Source organism: Apium graveolens, chromosome 1 (genome assembly GCF_009905375.1).
Source record: "Apium graveolens cultivar Ventura chromosome 1, ASM990537v1, whole genome shotgun sequence".
Classification (NCBI taxonomy): Eukaryota; Viridiplantae; Streptophyta; class Magnoliopsida; order Apiales; family Apiaceae; genus Apium; species Apium graveolens.
Window position 1 is genome coordinate 192,262,044 of NC_133647.1, and position 27,832 is coordinate 192,289,875.

General features: G+C 34.0%; 3 protein-coding genes across 6 annotated transcripts; 2 read left to right on the top strand and 1 right to left on the bottom strand.

Annotated features, from left to right (window-relative positions):
- The first annotated feature begins 384 nt into the window (after positions 1-384).
- On the top strand, positions 385-777 carry LOC141714203 (uncharacterized). The gene has a single exon (XM_074517735.1). The coding sequence runs from the start codon at positions 385-387 to the stop codon at positions 775-777; it is 393 nt and encodes a 130-aa protein (XP_074373836.1).
- A 5,285-nt stretch (positions 778-6,062) lies between these two features.
- On the top strand, positions 6,063-19,125 carry LOC141674435 (uncharacterized). Of its 4 annotated transcripts, none has more exons than XM_074481145.1 (26): positions 6,065-6,434; positions 8,611-8,723; positions 8,892-9,018; positions 9,133-9,231; positions 9,304-9,372; positions 9,509-9,643; positions 9,714-9,782; positions 10,578-10,636; positions 10,826-10,985; positions 11,332-11,496; positions 12,451-12,535; positions 13,121-13,333; positions 13,482-13,573; positions 13,710-13,752; positions 14,740-14,897; positions 15,210-15,320; positions 15,469-15,537; positions 15,665-15,808; positions 16,077-16,151; positions 16,232-16,408; positions 16,505-16,590; positions 16,902-16,956; positions 17,518-17,643; positions 17,714-17,827; positions 18,507-18,647; positions 18,788-19,125. In XM_074481145.1, the coding sequence occupies exons 1-26, from the start codon at positions 6,321-6,323 to the stop codon at positions 18,851-18,853; spliced, it is 2,865 nt and encodes a 954-aa protein (XP_074337246.1). In that variant the 5' UTR covers positions 6,065-6,320; the 3' UTR covers positions 18,854-19,125. The 4 variants fall into 4 exon arrangements, 3 of the variants coding, with proteins under 3 accessions (XP_074337246.1, XP_074337250.1, XP_074337253.1); XM_074481149.1 differs by having other exon boundaries at positions 10,581-10,636; XM_074481152.1 differs by having other exon boundaries at positions 6,066-6,434; positions 18,531-18,647.
- Positions 19,126-19,543: 418 nt separating this feature from the next.
- Positions 19,544-26,325, bottom strand: LOC141723476 (SEC12-like protein 2). Its single transcript, XM_074525298.1, has 12 exons — positions 26,180-26,325; positions 25,675-26,073; positions 25,009-25,013; positions 24,725-24,810; positions 24,216-24,366; positions 23,903-23,994; positions 23,690-23,789; positions 23,207-23,282; positions 21,905-22,025; positions 20,767-20,883; positions 20,588-20,655; positions 19,544-19,935 (listed from the first exon to the last, which is right to left on the bottom strand). Exons 1-12 carry the CDS (start codon positions 26,289-26,291, stop codon positions 19,844-19,846), a joined length of 1,419 nt encoding a protein of 472 aa, XP_074381399.1. The 5' UTR covers positions 26,292-26,325; the 3' UTR covers positions 19,544-19,843.
- Positions 26,326-27,832: the final 1,507 nt, after the last annotated feature.

The following is a 27,832-nucleotide window of genomic DNA, read 5'->3' on the forward strand; positions in this document are numbered from 1 at the left end:
AATCGCTGATATTAGTAAAATGCTGGGTTTTGCTGGATTCTTTGTCGTGGATGTACAAGGGCATGGAGGGGGTCTGACATTATTGTGGAAGAATGAGGGATGAGTACAGATTATAGATAGTTGTAGTAATTATATTGATTTCGAGGTGGCGAGTGAGCAAGTTGGAAGATGGAGGTATACGGGAATCTATGGGTACCCGGAGCGAGGTAGAAGAATTGAAGCATGTAATATGTTGCGTGATTTGTCATTACTATCTTCACTTCCATGGTGTTTGATTGGTGATTTTAATAATAATCTAATGAAGGCTGAGGAGAAAAAAGGGGAAGACCATGTGCTCGGTTCTTATTACAAGGTTTTACAGAAGCTGTACTAGACTGTGGCCTAATGGACTTGGGTTTTGAAAGGGAGATGTTTACATGGGAGAGATGTAGAGGCACTGATGCATGGGTTCAAGAGAGATTAGATAGAGGATTGGCTAACCAGGATTGGAAATCTTTGTTCCCTGATGCTGTGGTTAAAGTTATCGAGGTGTCAACGTCGGATCATCTTCCGTTGTTCCTTGACTTAAATAGGTGGGTATATATGGAGAAAAAGAAAATGTTCAGATTTGAAAATGTCTGGATTAGAGAGAGTGACTATTATAATGTGATAAAGAGTTGCTGGACTGAGAAAAGTAATGACGATATTATGGTTAGACTCGGGAGGTGTGGTGTGAAACTAGAAGCGTGTGAGGGAGGCTTGGTTAAGGAGATGAGAGAAAAGATAGCAGAATGCTGAAGAAAGATGAAGAGATTGTGAGCTCGAAGGGATAATCACGGCGTAAGTCAGTACAATGTCGCTAGGTGGGAGTTTCTTTATTTGCTGGAAAAACAAGAAGTATATTGGCAACAAAGGGCCAAACAAATGTGGCTGAAGGAGGGGAATATGAATTCACGTTTTTTTCACAGATATCCCTCAAACAGACGAAAAAAGAATGCTCTAACTAAATTGAAGGATGTGAGTGGTGTATTTAGAGAAGATAGTATAGAGATACAAGGGATTATTACGGAGTATTTCTTGAACTTATTTCAGTCTTCGGTAACCGGGGGGAATTTGACAGATTGGGAAAAAGTGCCAAAGATCCCGTATAAGCAAAATAAAGAGCTATTGGAACTAATTAATGGCGAAGAGGTAAATAATGTTGTATTTGGGATGCATCCTCGTAAATCACCTGGCTATGATGGATTTAACCCTGCTTTTTTCCAGACTTATTGGTCGATTGTTGGAGAAGAGGTAATAATATTTTGCAGAAATTTCTTCGATACCGGGGAATTACCAGCAGGCATAAATTACACCATCATCTGTTTGATTCCGAAGATAACGAAGCCACAGCAGATGCAAGATTTAAGACCCATTTCTCTATGTAATGTGTTTGTGCGTATCCTGTCAAAAGTAATGGCTAATCGTTTAAAGCCGTGCTTGAATAATATTATATCAGACAAATAAAGTGCGTTTGTTGACTGATAATGCGCTAATTGCATATGAAGTGAATCATTGTATAAGGAGGAAGAAACAAGGAAAAAATGGCCTGGTTGGGTTAAAGATTGATGTCTCAAAGGCATATGATCGACTTGAATGGAAATTCATTAAAAATATGATGTTAAAATTTGGTTTTCCTCATAGGTGGATTGATATAATTATGTGTTGTGTCAAGACCGTGTCATACGGCTTTCTGCAGAATGGTGAAGTGTTTGGTAATATTCATCCTCATAGAGGAATCCGACAAGGTGATCCTATTTCCATGTATTTGTACATAATGTGTGTAGAAGGCTTGGGAGCAATGATTCGTAGACATGAAAGTGTGAGATTAATCCATGGATGCAGTATAGATAAAGGTGCTCCGCCGATTTCTCATCTTCTCTTCGCGGATGACTGTTATCTGTTCTTCCTTGCAAATGAGATGGAAGTAGGTTGTATGAAGAATATATTACAAAGATATGAGTTAATCTCTGGTCAGACAATAAATTATAGTAAGTCAAACATCACTTTTAGTCCTAATACTAAGGTGGAGGATAGGATTAAAGTGTGTGAAAAATTAGGGGTACATGAGATTAACGAGCCTGGTAAATATTTAGGCATGCCAATGTCGATTGGCCGAAATAAAACGGAAGTGTTTGGGGAGCTGATTGATCGTGTGGGGAACAAAGTGCAAGGGTGGAGTAATAAGGTGTTGTCAAAGAGTGCAAAACTCACACTTATAAAGGCTGGAGCTCGATCAATACCAACCTTCTGGATAAGTATATTCAGGGTCCCTGCAAGTGTGTGCGAAAAAATGGAAAGACATTTAAATGGTTTTTGGTGGGAAATGGCTCAAATGGTAGGGGCATTCGATGGTAGTCCTGGAAAAAGCTAAGTGTGTCGAAATTTGCAGGTGGGCTTGGAGTTTATAATTTTCGGGAGTTTAATACTGCTATGCTAGCCAAGCAAGGATGGAGAATTTTGAAAGAAGAAAATCCTCTACTGTCAAAAAATATGCAGACAAAATATTACCCAAATACAGATTTTTTGAATGCGGGTATAGGGGCAAATCCAAGTTACACTTGGCGTAGTATATTGTCAGCTCAGGAGGTGCTTAAAAAAGTTTGTCGGAGAAGAATTGGAGACAGGGCGAGTACGAAGGCATGGGAGGTACCTTGGCTTCCATGTGAAATAAATGGGTGCGTCATTACAGTAATGTCACATGAATTAAGTGAAACTACAGTACAAAATGTGATAGATATGGATACACAGGTTGATGGGATTTTGAGGTTATAAATGATATATTTAACGACAGGGATATGGAGCTTATACAGAGGATTCCACTTTCAAGTAGAAGAAAGGAATATTCGTGGTTTTGGAAATTTGAAGAGGATGGTAAGTTGACAGTGAAAAGTGTGTATCAAAAGTTGCAAGGCGCTCAGGATATGACGCATAGTAAATTCTGGAAACAATTATGGGCTCTTAAAATTCGAGGGAAGGTGGTTAATTTCATATGGAGAGTGTGTCGATGCTGTTTACCTACAACAGTGGCGTTAACAATGAAGCATGTCAATGTTGATATGGTATGTTCGTGGTGTCACCGAAATGTTGAAACTGATGTACACATTTTGTTTGAGTGTAATTTTGTAAAAAAGGTATGGGCGAGTATTGGACTATGTTCTCAAGTTACGGTGATGCAGAATGAGTCAGTTTTTGATGTTATTAACAGGATATTTAGTGTATGTACGAAGGATCAGTGTGCACTAATATGGATGGTTTGCTGGAGTTTGTGGAGACATATGAATAAATGGATTTGGGAGAGAGTCACGGGATCGGTGTTTGGAGTAAAATCTGCAGCTATGAATCTGCTAACGGACTGTAGGAAGACATGTGAAATCGAGAAGAGAACACAACTGACAAGTAGAAGGGACAGAAAATGAAATAGACCTCCTGAAGGGTGGTTTAAAATTAATACAGATGCAACAGTGTTTCAGGATGGCTATATCGGTGTTGGCCAGGTAATTAGAGATGCACATGGACAGTTTGTAAGAGCTCGATGTAAGCAAATACAAGGCAGACGGAATCCGTGAAAAGCAGAGGCAATCAGCTTGAAGGAAGCATTGACTTGGGTGAAAGAATTGGGGCTCGATCATTGTGTGTTTGAGACGGATGCGAGGAGTCTGGTGCAAGCTTGTAAAGATCAATAAGGGGATAGTTATTTCCACACTATTGTTGCTGATTGTTTAGAGTTACGAAATCACTTTATGCATGTGCTAATTGAGTGGGTTAGTAGGTCTGCAAATAATGTGGCACACTTGTTAGCTACTTATTCTATGTCTGACTTTCGTGTGTGGATTGTTGATCCACCCGAGTTTATTAATCATGTATTGATTTCAGATAGTATTTGATTAATGCAAGTACGGTTTTGTTTCAAAAAAAACAAACTTCAAACCGTTTAAAAATTTTAAATTATGAAAATTGTTAATTCGAAATACAATAAATAAACTGAAAATTTATACAAACTTGTTTAAAATTACAAATTAGCTTAAAATGGTAATATTATCCAACTCTTTGCACCAACCAATCACATTTTATATTTATAAGACTTGCAAATCTTTAAATTGGTTAAAATTTAGGAATTATGAAAAAGTTAATTCGAAATAGAGTAAGTAATATTAAATTGAAATTATAAATCAGTTTAGAATGATAACATCATCCAGTTTTTTTGTACCAACACACTACATTATGTATTTATAAAATTTTCAATCTCTTAAACCAACTAAATTTTTAAATTTATGAAAAAGTTATTTCAAAATTTAATAAGCCAAAATTTTTATTTAAGCTCATATAAAATTAAAAATTAGCTTTGAATGATAGTACGAGCTTTGCCACGATACATCATATTATACCCTTCTAAAAATTTCTAAACTCTTAACCAGGTTTAAAAGTTGGAAAAGTAAAAAAAGTAAAATTATAATTGTGTCAGTAAGCTAAAAAATTATTTTAATTCATTTCAAATTTATAATGTGTCTTGGATGATAAAAATATCAAATTTATTTTGACCAACACATCTCAATATACATTTATAGGATTTTCAAACCATCTAATTGGTTAAAAATTGAAAATTATTAAAAAAGTTGAGTTGAAATAGTGTTAGTTAGTTAAAAATTTATTTAAAATTGAAAATATGTTTGAACTGATAAAATTGTACAATTTTTGCACAAACATAGTACATTTTTTTAGATTTCCAAATCTTTAAGTCATTGAAAAAGTTAGGATTATGAATGGTGCAAGTAAACAGAAAAATGATTTTTATTTATTTAAAATTAAAAATTTGCCTAGAATAGTAAATTGTCTCATCGTTTTGCACCAACAGATGATATTATACATTTTCCAAATTTCACAACCTTAAAATTGGTTAAAAAATCAAAATTGTGAAAAAAGTTAGTTTGAAACGTCAATTAGCCGAATATTCATGTCAATTTATTTAAAATTAGAAATATGTCTAGAATTATAAAATAAACATGTTATATATGTTTCTTTTTTTGTTTATTTTTATTTGAAGTAATATGGTAGGGTGATATTGTTATCAAATTGTAAAATTGAAACATTATTTTATTTTTCCTTGACAAAAAGTATTGTGGTTAATAATTATATTCAAAGAACATATTACATGAACTAAAATATATTTTAATAACCTTTGCAATACATAGAAGTGAAGACTTAATCATATTAGTAACATTTAGTTTATACATGTACTAAATATTAAATGAACATCCTAAATATACACTACTCAACTTGAAGAACTAACATTTTTTGGGATCCATCTGGAGTAAATTAACTCCGTGAAATATTTTGACAAGTTTTTATTTATTTATAGATAATAACTTCATTTTTCATCATTCTCACCAGTTCTTTTATTCCTAATTGAACACATGTTGACACATGTTGAATTACGTTATAGATAAAGTATAAGGGTTACTGAACAAAAATCAAGAATACAATAATCTATTAATTCTTCATTGTACTTATTAATTATATAATTTTTAGATAAAAAGAGCCAATACCTAATAATAAGTCGTCCTAATATGTGTATTATCATATTAGTCTATAATATTTTATCTTTTTTAACCCTTTGTTGGTTTGGTAATAGAACCATCCCGACCTTTTGGTAATAGAACCATTCCGACTTTATCTTGACTACACTGAGCAGTTAACAGTTAACATTAACGAAAATATATATTATGAAAACTCTAATAAATCACATTCTAATAGATTATTGTTGTCTTCTTACTATGTGATTTAAATGTTTAGTGAATTATTTGGTGAGTTTTATATTTTCATTTAGGTTAAACCCCCGTCATATTTAGGCATCAAGTCATTTCTTAACAATATAGTATCATTTTATTCAGGTTAAACCTTTGGAGACTTATAACGTGTCATTATATGCATCAATATTAATGATTTGATATATATTTGATTATTTTAAATAATTTTTCTGATAACATCCTAACTGAAGCGTAAAGGAAGGCCATAGTAATAATAGCTTGGACGCAACAAATTAGGCCCAAACCAAAGCCCCACTCACTCTTTCACTCATTTCTGCAAAAACCAAAACTTCATATCACCCCCATCTTATTTCTGGAGAAGCTCAAACCAAATAACTAACAAGCGGGAATCTGTTATGCATCTTCCCCTACCTATACATACACCACACCTGTCTCTATAATCAACACCTCTACACAAAGCAATTCTAGATTCTCTCTCTCTCTCCACACAGTTTCGTTCTCTACAAGAAATCGTTGTTGTGAGCTCGATCATCGATGGATGATGATGTGTTGAAGCGAGTTTTACAAGAAGGCGGGAGAGATTATTATCAACAACAGCCTTCTACTTCCTCGTCTTCTTCGATTCTTCAATCGCTTCCTCTTCATGTGGTGTGTACAAACCCTTGCTATTTATACTGTTCACTCGTTTGTACCGATTAATTAGCTTATATTTTTTGATAATTCGACGAAATACTAGATTGCTTTTAGTTTTAGTAGACTTTTGATGCGATTGCTTAGGTTACATGTATTGATAATTTGATGAAATGCTTAATTGCATTTCGTTTCGAGTTACTTTTACTGCGCCTAATTCTTTATATATCTCGCTAATTTGATGGAATACTCGATTACAGTTTGTTGTGCCTAATTAGCTCAAGTGTACGTGTTTTGATAGTTTGATGAACTAGTTTGGTAACACACATTGAGTTCTCTTTATTATGCTTTTGTTTGCGGATTGTGTGTAGTTATGTACATCTAATTTATCTTGTGCTTGATAATTTGATGAAATGCTCGATTGCGCTTAGTTTCGAGTTACTTCTTCTGTGCCTAATTCGCTTACATTTCTCGGTAATTTGACGAAATACTTGATTGCGTTTAGTTTCAATAGACTTTTGCAGTTTGCTCTGCCTAATTCGCCCACGCGTCTTGATTATTTGATCAATTAGTTGTGTATGTATATTATTTCCGATACGCACATTGAGTTCTCTATTTATGCTTTTATTTGTGGATTTGTGGATTCTGTGTAATCGTGCATATCTAAATTATCTTGTACTGTGTCTAATTCACTTACATTTGTTGATACTCAATTGAGTTTACTTTTAATTTACTTTTCTTGTGCGTAAGTTGCTTACATGTATTAAGATTTTGATAAATTACTTGTTTGTGTCAATATTTTGTTTTTTTTTTGTGTATGTATATCTGTTCGCCTACATCATTTCATCTTCTCTGTATGTAAAACCAAGTCAGATGTCTACAAATGCTTCTATCTGTGTTTTGTGGATTCACAGTTAGTCGTGCAAATCATCAATTAGCAAAAAAAAGAGATAAAAAAGGAAAAATTATTCATTCATTGTGGTTTAGTCAAAATATACAGAAGTGTCCTACAGTTCTCGTTTAGCTTTTGTATGTTCAGTGTTAAGCCGTTAACTTGTGTAATCCTCCTATATATACTCGATTGCATTGACGTACAACATACTTGTATAGTTTTATGTGTATATTTGTTGGCATCTGTGAGTTATCTAATAATGCTCTTAATTCGTAGATTGCTTGTTTATTTTTTTATTTGTAAATTCACTGTTAATGTGCTCCTCCATGATGGTTTAGTTCTAAGATTAAGATGTGCAGTTCTCTTACTCTATATTACCCAGGTTTTCGCGAACTTGTGTAATTCTCTTACTTGATAATATATTCAAATTTTTTTGATATACATGGTGACTTGTGTGTGTGTGTGCATGTATATATATTTTGTTTGTTTCTGTAAGAAGCGCACATTGAGTTCTCTATTTATGCTTTGTAACATTCATGTGCAAATCAAATGTTGGTTGTGGTTTAGACCTTCTCGTAAGGCAAGCGGCCTTAGAGACGTCTGATTTGGGCATCCTTTTAAAATATACTGACACCACAAATAGGGATGGGATGGGGGCCACAAAGGTATAAGATTGAAGGGGAAAAAGATAAGGAAGCTGCCAGATGAATGACTGTGTTTTTAGGATAAACAGAGGGGAGGGTGGACAGTAGCTGTACTTTGTCATTGCATACTCGCATTTAAATGTATTATTATTATGTTGTTTCACACTATAATAATGCATGCTTTAATTGCTCAAGCATGTTTAGCATTTGCACCATTTGTTTTCTTAAAATCTGTGAAGTCTTTTAGAGCTCTAGGACTGTGGTTAAATAAGTGTACATCTCACACTCCTCAGATAAATACGGAATAGTTAGTTAGGTATGCTTCTTGTGAACTTGTATACTTCTCTTACATGTATTGAAAATTTGATTATAGATAACATTTTTTTGATACACATTATACTTCTATATGTATATTTGTTCGTCTCTGTGACTTGTGCACATTTGAAATCTCCATTCATGATTTCATATCGAACTAATGTTAATATGCAAATTATTCCTTGGTCGTGGTTTAGTCCTAAGGTTTATAATATTGCTAGTTTATGCCAGTATAGATCGAGTACACTTCTTGTAAACTTTTATTGTTATTGCTCATAAGATTCTGGTGACTTGTGTTCAATCAAATATCGTCTCAGTTTTGTTGTGGCTTAAAATCCTGCAGCCGTTCGACCGTGGAAACTATTTGTTAGTAAAATCTATACAAGAACTTAGATCAAAGAAAGATGGTCTTGTGACTGTTGGCATTGGTGGCCCGAGTGGGTCAGGTAAAACAAGGTATCATTCTCATTTTTGTCGACTCCGTCCTACCGTCACATATTTCTTAAAAGAAGGGGGGGGGGGTAAAACTTTGTAATGTTAGTTCTTGCAGGTTTTTTTGACACTTTTTGTTTTCTCATATTGCCGTACGCATGACATCAAACATAAATTTCTTGTTCGTTGAAGCTTAGCGGAGAAGGTAGCATCAGTTATTCGCTGCACAGTCATATCAATGGAGCACTATCGCATTGTAGTTGATGATGGAAACGATTTAAATCCAATAGACTTTGACCTTCTTGTGCAAAATCTTGAGGTATACAGATCCTGGAATGCTTATATTTAACGGATTATGTTGTATATGTTAAATGTCTAGTTGTATGTGTTCCTGATAGAGATATGGCATGGCTAAATAATTATGTTGATATAGGATCTGATAAGAGGCAAAGATACACCGACTCCAGTGTTTGATTTTCGAGAAAAGAGGAGAATTGGATCTAAAGTCATAAAGAATACTTCTGCTGGAGTGGTGAGTTGCATCACCCATCTCACGCTCTCTAATAAAAATAAGTTAGGTTTCTGAAATTAAAATTGTTTTTAGGTGATAGTTGATGGTACATATGCTTTGCATGCAAGATTGCGTTCTCTGCTTGATATACGAGTTGCAGTGGTAAAGATTTCTCTCCTTTTGTTTTGAGTATATTCCATTAATTTTTCATTTTGTTGTCATTTGGCTTTAAAATTTCTATATGTGACATACATCCGTAAACTAATAAGAATGCATTTTGTTTATTTATGAAAATTAGGTTGGGGGTGTACACTTTAGTCTGCTTTCAAAAGTAAAATACGATATTGGAGAATCTTGTTCATTGGACTACCTAATTGATAGCATCTTCCCATTGTTTAGGAAACACATTGAGCCAGATCTTCATCATGCACAGGTAGGCTTTCAATGTTCTACTGTCCTGATCCTTTATTAATCTATTATTCTTATGGTACTTTTCTCTGCAGATCAGAATTAATAACAGTTTCGTTTCTTCATTTCGAGAGCCAATCTACAAGCTGAAGTGTAAAAGCGAGGTCTGTAAGTGTTTTCTGTATTTCATTGTTATGATTGGCAAGACAGGATAAATGTGGTTTCATATTTATTCCTGGCATGGAATTGCTTTCTAATTAGATTTTTAATCAGGTGTAATAGGGAAGTTTTGGTGAGACATACTACATAGAACATTTAATTGTTTGCTTCTTTGCCTATTTTTTCAATGTACCTTAGATTGTATGAAGAAAATGCATGCGGGTTTGCCTTGCAATTTTGTTGTAAAGCAGGAAGAGTATAGTTTCTTTCCATGTATCATATTAATTTATCATATAAGTTCTGTACTAATGCGCCCATGGAAAAAAATCTTAAAGCTGCATTGGATATTTTTCTTAGATAATCTGAGGATTTATGTCATATAATGGCCATTATCCCATATGTTCAACTATTTAGTACCTAATATGAAGCATCAGAGAACTTAAAAGCAACAGACTTGCAAAGAACCCACCTTAGGTTGTGTTTGGATGTCCAAAAACTAGTCGGACAATGATGTTGAGAAAATAAACTCATAGTACAGAAAAAAAAGAGATGACCTGTTTGTGAGTGTTGCATTTACAATAAAGTGTAGGAACTAGGTAAACAACTAAATTGTACCTTAAAAAACAATATTGTAATGAATAATCTCTTTTCAAGTGGTTTGAAAACAAGTTTACCATGTCTTATTTCAGTTCTCTGAGTTCCTTCTTTTCATCCACTTTCTATCTGCGTGGATATCAATATTATAAGATGAATTTTGCTAAATATGTCCTTCTCTAACATAATATGCTGTCTGTTTCTAGCAGTCAAAAAGTGGACTTTCAGTGTACGCAATTCATGGAAAAGAACCAATTCCTGAGAAGTGAGTTTCTGATATGTGTTACTTTTATAGGATTTTTTTCATGTTTCTAATATAATCTTTATTTATAGGTCATGTGATTTTTTTTTAATTTTCTTTCGCATATAATTGGTCGCAATAAACAGGTCATGTTTTTTTCTTATCGTTAAATTATATGGTAACAATATATTGTGTGGCCAAATCTGCTTTCAGTTTTATTGAGATGTACCTAAGGCCTCCATCTGCAAGTGAAGAAGCACATATAAATGATTGGATAAAAGTTCGACAATCTGGGATCAAGTACTATCTTTCACTGGGCGATCAAAGGATTGTTGATAAAAATTATATTATCCGGCCAAAAGCTGAATTTGAGGTTAGGCATTTTTTTCTACCAATATTCTAGAATCATCATAAATACGAATAATATTAAAATTGTCAACATTCTGTACTATAAACCTTAGACACTCTTCACTTGTATTGTATAGAGTTCTGTTTGTGGTGTGCCACGTATGATTTTTAGCAATTATTATTTGTGCTTAATCTGGTATTCAAGTTAAACATTATATGTTCGCTATGATTTGTTCATCATTGCAAAATTATGTAATAACCAAACGAGATGCCATGGCGGGTTTAAAAGTAAAATTACTTTTGATTCTTCTCAATTTTATTTCATTCAAAGGTCTTAAACAGCTTTTCTTTTATACTTTTCGCTGTTGCAGGTTGGACGAATGACCCTTGGTGGATTATTGGCTTTGGGGTACACTGTTGTAGTTAGTTATAAGCGGTCATCCACATCAGTTAGTGATGGAAACCTTTCAATGTCACTAGAAAGTATTGATACTCTTGGTGAGACATACATGGTGCTTCGCGGTACAAATAGGAAAGTATGAACTTGCTCCCTTATATTTTGAATTTAATCACACGTTTATGCTCTCTGTTAAGGATTCTGTTGTTAGAATTACACTGTTTAAATTTGTGATAGAGTTGAGGAAGATGGTCCTGTTCTCTTAGGACACTGTTTCTATTATTAACATGAAAATTATTCTTCTATCAACAATTTAATCTGTCAAATTGAATTGCAGTATATGTTGTACCGGGGTAATATCTTGTCCTGCTGTAGTGTCTGAAGGGCACACAAGCAGGGAGTCTGCCTTGGCACTAATCACAGAGAAATGAAGTAACTTGCACAATTTGTTCTCACACCATTGTTGCAACTAGTTACACTATTAGAGCGTCTGTGTATTGTAAGTCGACGAGAACTTATAAGCGTCGAAACTTACTAAATAAGCTAGTACGAAAGCTTTATTGCTCAAAATAGTAAGCTGGGGAAAGCAGTTCCTTGCTGTAAAATAAGCTGAAAGTTTCCAAAGAATAAAAAGTTATGTAATAGTTTTATCCAACAGGACACTTCAGTTTATTGAAACAATTAAATCGATGGACTACTTACAAGAGAAATAAAATAATTTGACCACACCACACTATTACAGAAGCTGTTTACCTTTATTCTTATGGGCAGGCAAGGCCCTCAAGAGGCTGGGAAAATTAGTCGCGGTTATGGTCATATTTTATATTATTTAGATTAGTCATCGGCACCATGAATTTCATGAGATGCACTCTTACATTGTTTAAAAGTGATTCTCTATCAAAGTTACATGTCTCATTTTCTCTTAATCTATTAAGTTTTTGAACTAATACTGTTTCTGCACATGTATATGTTTTTGCTGTTCTGAGTTTTTTAAAGTACATATTGTGAAAGATAATGGATTCAGTGCTGTATTCCTTGAGATTAATTCTTTTTCCAACAATTGTGAATTTCTGGTTATGTTTTCCACATGTAGACGGTTGGAGCTGAGGCATCAAGGATGGGTATCAATGGTCCCTGGATCACAAAATCCTATCTTGAAATGATCCTTGAAAGAGAAGGTTATAACATAGACATACTCTATGGTGGTTCTCGATTTCGTTGTTAAATATTTTTAACACATGTTACTATGTTAGAGAAGGCATGACCTGAGTGTTAGGATTCTGAAATTGGTTAGAAGTTTGAAATTTGTAAACAAAGAGATAAGCGACCTCTATGGTAATAGCCCTGAGCATGTAATAAGATTTTGTTTAACTTCTTGTCATTTGTGAAGGTGTTCAAATAAACATATATTTGCATTGTAGAAACCTTCACTGTAATATGTTACAAGAGCATTCTGCTAATTTTGAGCGTGTCAAAGCTTTTTAGTCATTTGAATTGTGACATGGATGACTAATATAGAATCCTATAAAAAAGAATAGAAGGAAAATTTGCAAACAATGAGTGGTTGCTTGTGAACTCAGAGTTTAGGTCATCCCTTTATTGGTACTGAATGATAATTGTTTAATTGTCCTATCAATTCAATGAGCTGATCAAGTCTTACTGTTAGATGATATTCAGCAATCAGCACTAAAGCTATCAATGATTCAAAGTTTCTTAATATAGTAACAATTATACTGCTTTTACCTAAATTATTCAACCTGCAGGCGTACCGCGCGTTAATACACCGCCACCTTTGTCTAGTAGACCTGTGACCAGGAATGAGGGAGGCTTGATTGTGGCACCAAAGCCTCTTCGCATTCCACCAAACCTTGTTAATCCCCTTGATGATCTGTCGCAACCATGGACTAGATCTCCTACCAAGTCAAAAATGGAACCTGTATTAGCTACGTGGCAGTTTATTTCATCGGATCATCCAGGTACTGGTGGACTTGCAATTGATGTATGCTTTTTCTCATTGGAAACTGAATAAGTGTCCTTTTTTCCTTTTTGGTTTTTTTAATGGAGTGGTTCTTTTCTTATGTTTACGACTTGTATGCACAAATTCCTGTCTTGCAAAAATCACAGATCCTTCTTCCAGGGATTCCCTGCAGCTTGCTCCAATGCCGGATTCATATGACCTGGATAGGGGATTGCTCCTTTCTGTTCAAGCGATACAGGTACTTATTGTAAATTTTGTTTAAGAAGATAATAGTGATTTAAGTTTTTTACGTGATGATAATAATATGTTTAACATTGCCTCAGTAGTTTCTACACGTGCAAGCTGTATTTGACTACTTTTTTTTCCCGTTTCAGGCTTTGTTAGAGAACAAGGGTCACCCTGTCATTGTGGGGATTGGTGATTACTTATCCCCTCGGTTTTACTCTCTCTTTATTGTTTTTTATATGTATTTGTTTTCAGTAATATAAATATCTGAACAAAAAGTCTGCTTGCTTGCTAAAAAGTCGTATAGCATGATGAAGGACAGAGCAGACCTTAGAGAAGAAAGAGAACTCGAGTTATTTACGTTATTATCTACAAATTAAGTAGGTTAGCAGATAGGAAAATATTCTTTTAAGGGGTTGCTTGACCTTATAAGTTACAAGAAGTAACTTGTATTGGGCCTCTAGGAGGCAGATGTTGAACTGTGTATACTTTTGATTTGCCAATTTATACACTCTCAAAAATAATAAATTTGAACAGGAGGTGTTGTGTACAAACTTTGTTTTCGACCAAGTTCTTCTATCAAATTGTCCATGAGATGCTTTTCGAACTAACATATGTTACGGGCTTTGATGCAGCTAAATCTGTTTATTTTCTATCATGCTTTTAAAACATTATCCTACCCTTATATTAAATTAACTGGGCCGTGTCATCAATCATCCCGTGCAACAGATTATGATATCTTTCTTGTTGGTAATTGATGTTGGTGTTTGAGTTTGTTAAGAATTAAAACATAAGATTTCTTTTGGCTGAGAGGAATGGTGTGAACTAGCATACTGCTTGATTGATATTATGTTAATTTCTTCACTCCTCTCCTATGTCTTTCTTCTTTCCATCCACCTATATTTCCTTACAGCCTCCCACTTTTAACTATCTTATTTCTGTTCATGCCAATCAAAACGACCATAATTTAGAAGTGATAGTATGTTTCTAGGTTTGTCTCAACAACATTTTCTTATGGTTTCGTTTTCTCATGTAATATGGTGATAATGCAAACAACCTTGACAATACATGTACTGGAAATCATCTTTGGTGTTTGTAGATATGGAAATTAAATTTGGAGTTTGCCTTTGATTATAAGGCCCTGCTATTCTCAAGTGTTTGCTATTGTGTTTTTAATAGGAGGTCCAAGCGGGTCTGGAAAAACTAGTCTGGCTCGTAAGATGGCAAATATTGTTGGTTGTGAAGTTGTTTCTCTGGAAAGCTATCATAGATCTGAACAAGTGAAGGACTTTAAATACGAGGATTTTAGCTCACTTGATCTTACTTTGCTGTCTAAGGTATAATAAATTACTTTGGGTTGGTGGTTGTGTATATTGTTATGGATTTCCTTAAGCGGTTAAGCCTACCCCAGGATTAGTAAATCGTCTCGTCTTCAGAAGTAAGCTGGTTACTGGAACATTTGTATTGTTATGGTTGTTATCTGGTAAAAAAAGCTTCTATAGGTCTACGATAGTAAGGTGATGAATATGATTTAGCAAAAAAAGAACATGATGATGAATGTGATATAATTCGGATTAGATAAAGTTTTAGTCAGCTTCCTTTGCCAAAGTCCTTTGTATTCATATTATTTTATCATGTCCCTTCTGCAGAATATTGATGACATGAGAAACTTTCGGAAAACAAAAGTGCCTGTCTTTGATTTGGAGACCGGTGCTCGCAGTGGCTTAAAAGAGCTTGAAGTTTCTGAAGAATGTGGAGTGGTACAATGACGATTCTGTATTTGTTACTTACTTCCATGAATAGAAAATAGAAATAACGTTTTTTGGGCTCCTTATATGTATTTTTCTGCAATGATACCTGCCATCTCTGATATATATTTTCTGATTTTATTATGCTTGAATTGACTAGGTGATATTTGAAGGTGTCTATGCATTGCACCCTGACATCCGAGAATCGCTGGACTTGTGGATTGCTGTTGTAAGAATGACCTCTAACATACTAAGGAGACTTTACTGATGCTTAATGTTCTGGTCCATATCTCTTTCAAGTTTATCGTTGTCTCATAAGGAGACATGTGTATAAATTGAATGTTGTTCTTAAACAGGTCGGAGGTGTTCATTCGCATCTTATTTCTCGAGTCCAGAGAGACAAAAGTAGAGCTGGAAGCTTTATGTCACAAACTGAAATCATGACAACCGTGTTTCCTATGTTCCAGCAGCACATTGAACCGCATCTTGTTCATGCACATGTAAGTTCAGTCAGAGTTCAAGAATTCTGCTTGCAACTATAAACTACAGAGAATATATATATATATATATAATACTGTAGAAATAGGTTTATGTATATAGCGAAACCTTGCCTGTTTCAAATTTCTTGACATGTTATGCGCAAGGAAGACTACATGCCTTTGTTTCCGTTTTAATTCTTTTGAATATATTCAGCAAGAATGTCATACTCGATTTTTTGTACACTTTTTTGTGGCCTCGACCTAATAATGTCTTTGAATCTTATTGCAGCTCAAAATTAGAAATGACTTTGATCCCGTGCTTTCTCCTGAGAGCTCATTGTTTGTATTGAAAAGTAACAAGCAAGTAAGGCAGCTAATTACATAATCACATATTCTTTTAGTTGAGAAATTGGTATATCCTTGATAGTTTTCTGACACTTATAGGTGGCTTATCAAGATATATTGAAGATTCTTGATCCTACAAAAATCTGCAGTTCCGTTCAAAATTTCATTGATATATATTTGAGGCTTTCCGGAATACCTTCTAACAGCCAGTTGGCTGAGAGTGATTGCATACGGGTTAGAATTTGCGAGGGAAGATTTGCATTGTTGATACGCGAGGTATCAATATATGTATATGATTTTTTTTTGGGTACGAGGTCCTTCTCACACAATTAATTTTGTATCCTTACTGGGTTTTAACGAATTTTTTGTTAGCCTATTAGAGAAGGAAATTTCATTATTCAGCCAAAAGTGGATTTTGATATCAGCACCAGTACAGTTGCTGGTCTTCTTAATCTTGGGTATGCTTCACTTCTTGTGAATAGGCTTACATGATTGATCCTATTAGCAATTACTATTTTTATAATAATTTTTCTTTTGCTCTTCGTGCAACTTAATCTTATAAAGCACTAGATAATCTTGAACAACTTAAACTATCCAAGAGAAAGAAAATGTAAAATCAATATCATTGTTTTTTTTAAACTTATTTATATTAAATTTTTAATTCAAAAGTCATAATAAGAACTTGACATTTACCTATCTAATTGAATAGAAATCAAAAAAATATTTATCTTTTTCATATTTACTTGTTATGTTTATCTATTCGTTTCAGGTATCAAGCTGTGGCCTACATTGAAGCATCTGCATATATCTATCAAGATGGAAAGGTTGTAAATTAATTTCTTGAGGGACAAGTATGAACCTGTGGAATTCTAATAACTGAATTAGATGACCTGTAAAACTGATTTTTTCTTTTAAGAGCATATTCATATTACCCTTACTGATCATCTGGTTCGTATTAGTGCTCTCTGGCCTTTGGTGTTACATATTTAATGAGTCTATAAATAAAAGTTTGCATTCAGTTGTATCATTGTGCAATAAGTTCCCAGAAATTTATTTGATTGATAATATAGGTCTTCACAGAAGATAATGTGTTAATGGTCTAGCTTCCAGTTATAAATCTGTGTACATTTCCTGGCAACTGAACTATTTACTATCATATATGTATGGGTAGGTGCTGGGGGCATCTATTCTGTTCTTGGGGGCAAACAATGATGCTTTTTCCTATAAAAAAACCGCTGTTTCCTTTTTGATCAATTAATTGATTATTTTTGTCTTCTTTCTATCCTGGACTAATGCATGTTTTCTATTAATAAAACTAGATTCAATTTATGTTTTTGCCTAATTTGCTTGACTTGCTTCTTACCAAAAAAACATTTTCTTTATAGATTCTTATTGAGGTTGATCACCTGCAAGATGTCCCAAGTCCTTACCTGCAGATCAAGGGGGTTAATAAAGAGATTGTAATAGCTGCTGGTTTAAAACTTAAGCTGGAGGGTTCATATACGACAAAGGTCGTGTCATAATTATGTTACCAGTGTTTTCGTATGGAAACTGTATACTAACGGTTTTTCCTTTGCACAGAGTTATCTGCAAATTATTATGGAGAGATTACCAGTACTCGAAAGAAGTGCAAGTGGAATTCATACCCAGCAGGCTGCAAGGTTGCAAGAACTAGTTGATTTTATACAAACTCAGGTATTACTTTATTACTAAAGACATGTAAATTTTATCAGTTAAGAAGTGCTTTGTAATTGCAAGCGAGCAAGAACTGTGCAGTAACCCGAGCCTCTGAAATTGTTTTATGTTTTTAGCTTCGAATGGAACTCTACAGAACTTCTTTCTTTGTTTAGTTCTAGGTAACTCAATGCATGACATTGAGGTTTTCTCCTTAATTTTGTTGTGGAAAAAGTGAGCTAAAACTACTGCATATTTTAGTTACATTTGTATATAGCACTGCACCTACTTTAGTTAAAGAACTGAGTAAGGAGTGTAAGCTGTGGATATCTTGTTAATGATCCCTGCCTGATGTAATGTGAAACTTAGTACATTGCATTTGTTTAGTTTAGATGCCAGTATCGACCTCCAGGTCTAAGACTAGACTGACATCGACCAAATTAAGTTTAAAATTGTAGACATCAAACCGAGGGGGTTAAGATAAGCTTGTGCAGAGGAACTTGGTATTAAATGTGTAGATTGGATCTGCTTGTTCCACGATCATAACAAATGAAGAGAAAAAAGCAAATTTTGACCAAAGATGCACCTGTTTTCATTTTGGTTCGTATTGGGCATTTGACCAAAGGCAACTACCATAGTCTATCCCTAATATAGAAGAATTAGCATAATTTTTTGTTTGCCTTCTTACTTGATATTCCAGTGTGATATTGTGATGGACAAACAGGGAAGCAGTACAGCCTCAGAATCTTCACCAAGTCGGGAAGCTTCCCCATTGGAAGGCATAATTGATGACATGCAGACAAGGATCAAAAGATTGGAGCGGTGGCAAACAATTAATACGGCAAGATGCCACAACTTCTAAATAAAATATGTTTCTCGTGATATAATTAGCCTTTGCACAGACTTTAAGTTATTTTCTTTCTAGCCAAAAACAAAAATATTCATCTTTTGGTCCTAATCAATTAACTATCCATTCTGCAGGTGCTTTGGACTTTTCTAATGTCCGCATTTGTTGGCTATTCTCTCTATCAGCGAAAGCATCAGTAATTTCTGTTGTTCACAAATAGCTGAAGCATTCTTTCAACACGATGATGACTTCTTTTTCTTTTACATTGACAACGTTTGCCACAGGAAGCCTTGGCTGAATCTAACAACCCCATAGAGTTAGTTGTACACCTAAAAGTTGCAGAAACAAAAAATCTATTAGTGCCTCCAATTTTGTTTTTGCACATGTTCTCGTGTTTTGTACAGATATGTAGACGTGAACATTTTATTAGAATTGTTATATTCAATCTCATTATTTCTATTGTTGATATAAATTCATATGTGCTCTATAGAGCCCTCTTCTACCACTATATGTCCTGGTAACATAAGAGCTTATTTGGTTGACATTAAATGGGGGTTTGTTAATGAAAATAAACATGTTGTGAAGCATGAAGTATAAAATCCTCAAGTACATGTTACCCTTTGGTGACAGGAATTAAATACTAAAGGACTCGCATGTAATTTTAATTTCTTGATGAAGCAAACCCAAAAATAACTACTACTAAAATTGTGATTTATATCCTCAAATGATGAGAATGGAATTCAGGTGATTCATTTAGGATCACCTTCTGCTTCATTAACATGTATGTCAAATATATAATTGTTGATGTATTCAAAATGCGCAGAATAATTCAGCACTATTCTCAGTTTCTCACACTCGATTGTGTTCTAGTTAATTGTATTCTCATTATCAAATGATACAGTATGGTTAAATAGGGATGAACGAGAGTAACTGATAGAATTTTATGTGCGCCAATTACTACCACGGCTATGACTCCGTTTGGTAAAAGAAGCATGCGATTAGCACAGGGGGTTAGTCCTATGACCAAAAACTAACTGTCCTCACTGATTCAGACGTGCATCACTTGTCATAACTTAATATAAGTTTGAAGCATTCCTACATACAAAAATTCATGTTGTATGAGACAATCACGATATTTTTTTATAGAAAAAAGACAGATGTTTCGAATCTTGAAACACTCGGTAAGTATTCTACACATCTTCAAGGAACATGTCTACCAGTCTTGAGTAATACACGACCATTGCAAGCAATAGTATGAACAGAATCACCCACAAGCTCCATCCTGCAGTTGATTTTAAAGAGGCGATTAACAATCTTTTTAAAAAAGCCAACTGAATATACACATGGAAGAATGATTCTCAGACATATATATTACTCAGAAAAACACACAAACGAAATTTAACAGGTTAAGCTTAGCTTGCGCTCGATGGCTATTAAATTTCGGGAAAGAAACGTGAAAAAATTACTAGCTTTTGCACACAAGCAGGTACAAGAAAGATCATACTGGATGATGATCCTCGGCAAGGAGTCCCTTATTTCAATCTTTCAACAGTTAAAATTTCCGTTAGGGCCAATGCAAGCAACACAGACCCAATATTGGACCATAAGGTCTCTTAACGCCTTCATTTTCTTTTTTATTTATGTTACTAGAAGGCAAGGAAAAGAAGGTAATGATAGGTTTAGTAGGGTATAAAGTCTCGAACCTCCCATGTAATTGGTGACACTGGTATGTTAATAGTGGCCCACAACCACAAGCCACAGGGCCATATCTCCAACACTCCATTTCAGTCATGACCAGGTTCTAAAGAAACTGGTGTGTGGCGTAAAATTTGTTATTCGGACAGAGTGTACATGCATATATTACTATGGCAATTTTATTTTCATATACTTGCAAGTGTTATACTACAGATGAAAAGTAGTCAAGGTATACATACCTCTTTCCTCCTTATCTTCAATTAGTGTGACCCTTGCACTTGAATCGAAAGATGAAGACAAAAGAGCCCTGTAAATGAACCATACACTTTCAACAATCAATCGTAGTTCTCAAGTTGTAGGTGCATATTATTTGACAATGTTTTTTATTGGGAAGAGGGCAACAAAACTGTAGAAGAACCTCGAATCATGTGAAAACATCAGGGACGTAAGTATGCCAAGATGAGCTTTCTTAACCACAGTATGGACCTGCATACTGGATGAATGTAAAACTAGAATGTCGCCTTCCATTGTGCCCCTGAAGTTGTATAACCACACCAGAGAAAAAAAGAGGGAATTCAGTAACCACCAGGACTTAAGTTCTACAGATTTTGTTATTTTATAAAACAAGATGTACGCTTGGGTTTTATTTGTAAACAGGAAATATCAGTGCAACATACCACCTTTAGACCTTTAAATCTAATAAACAATTTCCAAAAAAAAAATAAAACTTATCTCCTAAAAAGGAGAAGTTTATAGTCTATAATTATCCGTCAGTTTAGTGTCCTTATATCATGCTTACTAGAGAAGGATTACACAAAAGAGAAAGGCAATTAATCTTTGTTCTTCAGTTCTAGAGTTTAAGACCTATCCAGTAGCAATATATTGTGATCCTTCATACAGTAAATTAATGGCAAAGCAATGCTCTATGACTTAGGTGGTTTTAGTTTTAAGATGTATCCTAAGACATCAGCATGATAGAAAAGATGGTTCCTGTCTGTCAGGCTGTCTTAGTTTTAAAAGACAAAAAAAAGGAAAAATTGAAAAATCAAGTGAATCCACCGGATTATCTACATAAGAACAACTCCAAGAGAGTCTTTCTTTAAAATAAAATTAATATAATGACACCTAGTGAGTTAGCACATTTCATTGTAAATCAAGTCGAACACCATTCCTTATATTTGTTTCCTAGTATTATTATATTATTATATTATTATTTTAACTATGTACTTTAAGTGCAAAAAAGGGGATAAATGATTATTTGATTAATAACAGCATGACAAGGAATGCCTTTTGGTTCCTAATATAATAAATAAGGCATGTGAGCAAAATTCTATATTTTTTGAGAACCATTAGTATATTGTTGGATTACTAAATTATGCAACATTCCTAAAATTTTAGCTAATGTACTCATTTAGGTAATCTATTGGAGTTGCTGATCTTCGAACATAAATATACCTAAAGGCTAAAACAGCCATCTATCTGACGCCTGACGGGCACATCAAAAGACTGTCAACAAGTTGTCAACTGTAATTCAAGCGAGAACAAGGAACTCTTACACAGCAAGATATTTTCCATCAGCTGAAGCACTAAAGGCAGTTATCGAGTCACGGGTTATACGCTTTGAGCTGATCCGCTTCCATGATGTAGTGTTCCACTTCACAATGCTTCCACCCTGATCTAAGCAAAGAGAAAAAACAACCAGTGAACTACACATTTAATTTAATAAGATCATAAATATATATAGGTGTCTTTTATTTTCCATTTATAGAAAATTTGAGAGAGAACAAAAAGAAACATCTACCCACTCTCTAAAATAGAATATATTAGGTTGCTTCCACCAATCTGCTGAAGCAATTTACATATAAAATCCTGTGTGAAGTATCAATACACTAAGACAGATTTTTTTTATAGACTGTGTAAGCCACAGGAAATTGAAGTGGAAACAACAATGAGTTCATAATACAGATTCTTAACTTACAAGGGCTAAGCAGAATTTACTTGCTGTTAAGTTTGGAAGAGTTCACAGCATAAACTAGTTACACCTAATTGTATATACATTTTAGTCTTCTTACCATCCAATTCAAGTGAGTGCAATTATGGGATTCATCATGTTGGGATTCATGATGTTGGGTTATCTTCAATCATGATTCACAATGGAGAAAATGGATCCTGGGTGTTAATTATCACTTTATATACTTTTACTGGCGATAGAATTCTTGTAATTATATTTTTTAAAATTAAGAAATGTTCAAGATAAGGTGTGTAGGGTGATTCCTATTACAAAAATCATGATTGACGTTTTTTATGTAGAAACCATAAAAAAAGTTTGTATCTGACAAGGAATTTGTTTGACTTCTTACAAAGTCTCTGCAAAGATAGGTTCTACACAGATTTGTGTAGTTCCATTGTCCTGCAGCAGATGAACTCTTGTAATCTTTTCAATTTTTTTCACAGATATAGATGAATTTTGGTATTATTTGATCTAATGCAGGTAGAGAGTTCATAAAGAAAATTTAAAACTAGCAAATTTTATTGCTTAGCCACATTTTCCACTTGCAATCCACCAAATTAGCACTAAAAAATATTTATTTGATCTCGTGCAGGTCTGAAGTAGATAATAAATTATAGAAACTAGTACATTTTATTGCTTAGCCACAGTTTCCACTGGCATTGCACCAAAAAAGCAAAAAAATATCCGTTGAGCGAAGGCCCTTCCACTCGGCACCGTCGGATCACTAAGGCCCCAACAAAATTGATAATAAATAAATAAATAAATAAGTGATTCGCGATACTAAAAGCTCAATAAAAGAAGCATGTTCTACTGGACAGAAGGAAGAAGTCCAGTAAGTAAAATTTACCTTGCATTGTTGTGATATACAGAATTTGACGGTTTTTAATACTAATTGAGAATCTGCAGAAACCAAACCGCTCATCCTGGTGCAGAAAAAAGATCATGTATATAAAACAGAGCTAAAGACAGAAATAAAAAGAGAAAGAACGAATAAAAAAAAACCGTAATTAGTATATACACAGACATCACACTGTGTGAAGTCGCAATACATATATGCTACGTAGTAGTTATAGTACGAATGTAGTGTAGTATCAATACGTGAACATCAGATGAGGTGTCAAGAGTCCATTTCATAGACAAATATAATGTTGCCCAATAAATTTCAATAAATGCATAGCATACATAAGTTCTCAATAGAAGTGACAAAAGCCATATGTAAACCCTGCATTTTGTGGATAAAAAGCCATCAGACACGTAAAGACGGTGATCATGGTTCGGAGTATGGTTTATCTTTACACATTTTGCAAAGACTATGGAAATAGTGCCAAACCTTTACTCTTTTTAAAGATGCTATAGGAGCCGATAATGCAATATCCCAAACCCTACCAGGGCCACTACTTCCAACAGAAGCAAGAAATTTTCCATCTGGGCTGAAAAGATGGCGAAATGATATAAATTCTTAGTTTCTAATTAATTATATATTTTATATTCGCAAGATTCAAGAGTTCAAAATTAAGCTAATTGAATTGCAATTACTGTTAACCTGAAAGCCAAATCTTTCACAGAGGCATGAGCATTAGACTCATCCAGAATGCTTTCCATGCTCGGCCACTTATAAACCCTTAATTTTCCATTCTGTACTGTAACAAGATTAAATCATGAACAAATATAGTTCTGCTGAATAAAGAGGATGACTTGCTTCAGCACAAGGATGCTATAACATCAACATGCACTAGCATAGTTGAATATTACAACATAACAAAATTATTACTTAAAAATCATTTCCCAGTCCAAAAAATGTAATTTTCGGTACTTTTAATGCCAGCAACTAAAGCAAAAGGTCTGACGATTCCTACCTCACCACCAACAGCAAGTACAGATCCTTCATCATCAAAAGTAAGTGCCAACTGCTGTCCAACATCTTCCAGTTGTTGAAAAATTTTCTCAGATGATTTCAGACTCCACCCAGGAACACCATCGTTCTCTATGGCATCCCATTCAAACCATCTATACATGTAAATAATGATAATCACTGTTACTATGAACTAAATTTGCTGGTTACTTATTTGTAAAGTTTGAAATGAAATGGTTAACTTCTAAATGACTAGGCAGGATGCTGCAACTCTTATTTGATTATTGCATTTATTTAATTCCCCTACACGGGGAAGAGTTCTTGTTGGAAGTGTTTTAATAGTTTCTTTACTGTCTAAGATTGGAGGCAAAATTCATAAATACTAATAACTGGTAAAAAAATCATATATACTACAAGATGAAAACCAAATAGTAGCACAGATCATTAATACAGCCCTCTATTCCTAGTGAAGTCTCAGTATGCAATTTTAAATTTATTAGTACAGATAATCACCTACAGCTTTTCGGCATAGAGCATATAAGGCCTTCTCCCCCCGGGTGAAGAGCCATTCTGTAAGGCAAATCAGCCCCAGTACCAAGCTCTGCGACCTTAAAAGGCAAATTAAGCACTTATTAATCCCATCAAACCACAGGCCAATTACCATTATCTACAATAACTACTGAATCTTAAAGGACATAATATTTAAGCAAAAATGCAGAAGATATATATTTATCAAACAAACGGAAACTTATGCTACAACTAACGAAGCAGCCTGTGTCCTTTATCAATTATTAGGCTTTTGCTTGTTTTGCAGCAAACAACGTTTTATAGATTGAAAGATTCTGTATGCTGCAAGGGAACATTATATAATTTCAAAAGTGAAAGTATTGAACTCTTTAAAGACATGTGTGGACTTTTCATACAGGTTAATAGCAACATATTATGATGAGAAAGGTTGTCTATTGTATACTGGTAGCAACATATATTTTTTGAAGAGGGGTAAAAAAAGCAACATATACGTCTTCAAATGAGATCATGCTTCTTCTGCAAATTCCAGAGTTCGATCAACAAATTTATATTCGCAATCAAACCGTAAAGCCATTAATATGTCAAGTCTAAATTACCAATCCATTGTTTACACAATTACTTTTCTAGTTTTCTACAATCAAAACCATGCATTTTAATAAAAATCAATTGTATATGTGCTTTTATCAAATATTATAGAACATTATTTATCTACCTTTCCAAAAATTTAAAGGACCAATTTAGATACTACATTTCACCCTTTCAAACTAAACCAACATTCCTATAATTATCAACAAGAAGCATAATTTTTTTTCGATATAAAAAATCGAAGGACAAATAACATACATAAACATTTTTTTTTGCTAAGCAACATATACATAAACATTTACATGCACACGTACATATACAAGACAATAATGATGGAATAGGGGGAATACATAAAGGATCATCAGAGAGGGAGTTAGAGTTAACATCAAACTCAGATATTAAAAGGGCATTTGGGATGCCGATGTTGCCTTCGCCGCCACCGCCGGCAAGAACCACCAGCCTGGTGGCGTTGATGGACGGTGGAAATTCATCAGCGCCATCATTATCATTATGATTGTTATGATGGTCAGGGACATCATTACGATGATCACGATCATGATCTTGATTATCTCCAGCAGAGGCATCATTACGATGATCATGATCGTGATCATCTTCATCAGTGGCATCATTATGATGATTATCTCCACCAGCGGGATGAATATGAGGATGATTTTGTAAATTAAGTGGGAGCCATGAACATCCGTATAAAGGGACACCGTAGATCTTTGAGTTGGAAATCACCATGAGTCCTATTCAAGATTCAGACACAAATATAATGTCGAATAGTATGTATGTACTTTTATTGTTCAACTACAGAGCTTTGATCGTTGAATCATGAATGTAAGCGTATGTTACCCCTGTTTGGATTTTTTACTTTGCGCATCCCTAGCAATGTGCTCCAGAGTTGCAAAAGTGAAAGAAAAAAAGAAAGAAAAAAGAAGCTATCCCTATTTCCTTTTCTTATCATGCTCCAGAGTTTTTTAGGAAAGAAGAAAAAAGATTAGGAAAGAAAATTAGGCCCAATTTCTCTCAATTAGTTTTGCCCAAAAATGGGACGAATGAGAAAGAACAGAAGCATGTCTCTATCTAATATTTTAATATACCAATAATACCCCTAGAAACACTTTACGGTTATTAGGGTTTTTAACATGTTAAAACACTTCCCCAGTGTTGTTCTTCAAGTCTTTTTCTTTTTCTGAACTCTATTCCACGTCTCCCAGAGAAAATTGTTCAAGGTATCTTGAGTCATCGATATATATCAAAATTGACACTCCTCACTTTGTTTAATCATGTCATTCTTTTGAGGTATTTCTCACCTTTTCTGTTAGTTTTCCTCCTCATTTTTTTTGTATAAAGTTAGAGATAATACTATGTATTTGCATATAAACTTATTATATGTCTATGGATAATTTGCATGTGTGTTTGGTAATTTTTGTTGTTATTGTTGTTATTATTAGCAAAATATGGTTATATGATAACAATATGTTTAAGGCAAAAACAAAAATCATGTAATTAAATTGTAGGTTATATTATGTGTAATATTGATTTTAATTTATGTGAAGATGTACCATTTTTTGATTGAAAGAGCAAATCAACTTCGTCAATGGGTACTCATGCAACAGCAAGCTGTCGTTCAATTAATTTGTCTAGTTTTGGTATTTCTCGTAAACATGAGTGTTTGAAGCGTATTAATTTGTCTAGTAGGGAGCTACGATTACATAGACGAAGAGTGCGAGAATAGTTAATGGATGATCTTTCAAACCGTTCTAAATGTCGTGAAACAATTCGTTTGAACAAAGGAACTTTTATAAAATTATGTAGTCTATTAGAAAATTATGGAGGTCTCCGACCAACTCAACGGATGTCGGTTGATGAGCAAGTTGCTAATTTATCGTCGATCTTCTTCGACCACAAGCAGAACTTTACACCGAGTTTTAGATGCAATATTATCGATTGAGGATTGTTAGATATATTTGATAATATCATGTGTAATATGATTTGTGTTTAGTTTTCAGATCTTACCTAACATGACAAATCAGTACTTAACTGGAAATCAGCACTTATACTGAAGACATAACTTAAGTTATCAGAACTTAAGTTATCAGAAGATATTTATCTGGAGATAATATCAAGACCTAAGATGACTTTCAGATAAGGCAGACGACTGATTGAAAGGAAAAAAGATCGAGACTAAGACAGAAAGAAATATGCATGAAGAAAAAATTCTATGAAGAATAAAATACTTGGAAGAAAAGATAACTAGTTGATATATTTTAGGAAGCAGAATTATATTCCATATTAATTAGAACATTATCTTGTAACTGTGTAGTATATAAACACAAGCATAGGGTTTACACTATAAGTGTTATCATTATCGAAGTTATTATTCATTGTAACCCTAGCAGCTCTCGTGATAATTTGTTCATCACTGAGAGAGGGCAGTTCCATATTGTAACAGAGTTTATTATGTTGGATAAAATCTGTTTTCTGTTACTTGAGTTCTGATAT